Raw genomic sequence first — 2,343 nt, forward strand, 5'->3', positions numbered from 1 at the left:
ATGGAATTATTCCTATATTCATACATTTTGCAGCGGTTGGGGGTTCACAGCTTTGACACCACTGCTATAGAGGGTGCAAATGTATCCGAGCCCTGGAACTCAAATAATGTGAAATATGAGATGATCAAAATGGAGCCCCTGCACTAATTACTTGGGTTCTGGGGTCTGTAAGGTCCATAGTAGAAACATCAGGTTCTGTCCATAGCAGATACTAAATCATGGCAGCTCTAAGAAACAAGCAGTCATTGTGACATCAGACATGTGATGTCATAGACAGCTGGAGTCCTGACATTCCACTGACAGCCGCCCGAGCCTTCATTCTGTAGATTGTTACAGTGCGATTAGCAACTTCTATTTCTTCTTCTTGACTGAGATGGAGCTAAAAGGTTTGGGGTTCGTCCCCCTTCTGTTGGCGTTTTGGTGTGTGGCCTGGCTTGCCACCAGCTACATCGTGACGGTCGTCCTCGGCCATGCCGCCTCGCCACTGATGAGCATCAGGTAAGATAAACAAGCACAAGATTCTTATTTCATGGGTTGGGAGTGAGGAAATATCCATAATAACATTGGTTTCTTTTCCTTCACAGTGACGTGGGAAATTTCTTTCCCGAAAACATATTATTGAGAATTGGTTTCATAGGGACATCCATTGGCACTTTGGTACTAACCTTTCTTATTTATAAGTATATGGTTATGCATACTGAAGAGTTCAGGGGTCATCAGGTCCTGATCCAGAGGATCCTGCTGGCCATTGTGTGGGCCTCCTGTTTTGGTACAGCTGTCATGCATGTATTGTCCCCCGAAGAATATCCCAGGATACACTTTGTCAGCACGATAATTTCCATTACATGTGAAGCCTTATACTACCTTGGGCAGTCCATCCAGATGTATAAATTACCAGGAGCAAACAAAGTCATCCACCATAGTAGATGCACCTGCTGTGGCCTGACTTTTACCTGCGCAATTTTCTACTTTGGATATAAAACATTACAGGAATTATTCTATGATGATGAAGACTGGGACGAGATCCGTGAAATCACCACCATAATCATCGAGTGGGTGATGCTTCTACTGATCCTGATAAACATCGTGACCTATTATTCCACCATGCAGAGGTTAATGTTAACCGTCTCCAGGAACAGCTGCAAACTCTCTCTTAGAGTAAGAATTGATGACTTCGGGGTGTAGACCACCACGTGGGCCATCAAGTGGACTTCTGGGAGAGATACTGCACAGGACACGGGAAAACCATAAAAAAAATAATATGAGCTGGTAATATTACCTATACAAAAAAATAATATGAGCTGGTGATATTACCTATACAAAAAAATAAAAAAAATGTAAAAAAAATATTGGTGTGTGACGTGTAATACCTACCGTATATACTCGAGTATAAGCCGAGTTTTTCAGCACCATTTTTCGTGCTGAAAACGCCCCCCTCGGCTTATACTCGAGTGATCTCTCTGCCTGTCAATCCCTTTTCAGTGGTCTTCAACCTGCAGACCGCCAGATGTTGTAAAACTACAACTCCCAGCATGCCCAGACAGCCATCAGCTGTCTGGGCATGCTGGGTGTTGTAGTTTTGAAACCTCTGGAGGTCCGCAGGTTGAAGACCATTTCGACCTTTGTCATCATCCAGGCCCCCCCCCCCCTCTTTTGTTTTGTACTCACCCCCCCAGTTTGGGTGAGCTGGTCCGGGCCATCTATGCTGCAGGGACCGTCCGGTGGGGAGGGATAGTCATTCCGGGCTGTCCATTTTCACCGGAGGGCCCTCTTCATGCGCAACGTCCCTGTGCGTCGTCGTCAAGGCAACATCACTAGGACCAGCTCACCCTAACTTCCTGCCAAGGGGAGGTGAGTACAAAACAAAAAGGCCACAGTGGTCTTCAACCTGCGGACCTCCAGAGGTTTCAAAACTACAACTCCCAGCATGCCCGGGCATGCTGGGAGTTGTGGTTCTGCAACATCTGGAGGTCCACAGATTGAAGACCACTGATGAAGGGATTGACAGGCGGTGATGATGAAAGGGAGGGGGATGATGATGAAGGCCGCAGTGGTATTCAACCTGCGGACCTCCAGAGGTTTCAAAACTACAACTCCCAGCATGCCCAGACAGCCGATGGCTGTCCGGGCATGCTGGGGGTTGTAGTTTTGCAACATCTAGAGGTCCGCAGGTTGAAAACCACTGATGAAGGGATTGACAGGCGGTGATGATGAAGGGGGGGGGGGGGATGATGACGGGGGTCTGGATGATTACATGGGGGGATGAGGTATTTCCCACCCTAGGCTTATAGTCGAGTCAATAACATATATATATATATATATATATATATATATATATATATA

The 2,343-nt window shown here is 46.4% G+C and overlaps 1 protein-coding gene across 1 annotated transcript; it reads left to right on the top strand.

Moving 5' to 3' along the window:
* Window positions 1–344: 344 nt before the first annotated feature.
* LOC130327900 (DNA damage-regulated autophagy modulator protein 1-like) lies at window positions 345–1,322 on the top strand. The gene is made up of 2 exons (XM_056553424.1): window positions 345–498; window positions 585–1,322. Exons 1-2 carry the CDS (start codon window positions 374–376, stop codon window positions 1,183–1,185), a joined length of 726 nt encoding a protein of 241 aa, XP_056409399.1. The 5' UTR covers window positions 345–373; the 3' UTR covers window positions 1,186–1,322.
* The last annotated feature ends 1,021 nt before the right edge of the window (window positions 1,323–2,343 follow it).

The sequence above is a fragment of the Hyla sarda genome, unplaced genomic scaffold, assembly GCF_029499605.1.
Source record: "Hyla sarda isolate aHylSar1 unplaced genomic scaffold, aHylSar1.hap1 scaffold_3032, whole genome shotgun sequence".
NCBI classification, from domain to species: Eukaryota; Metazoa; Chordata; class Amphibia; order Anura; family Hylidae; genus Hyla; species Hyla sarda.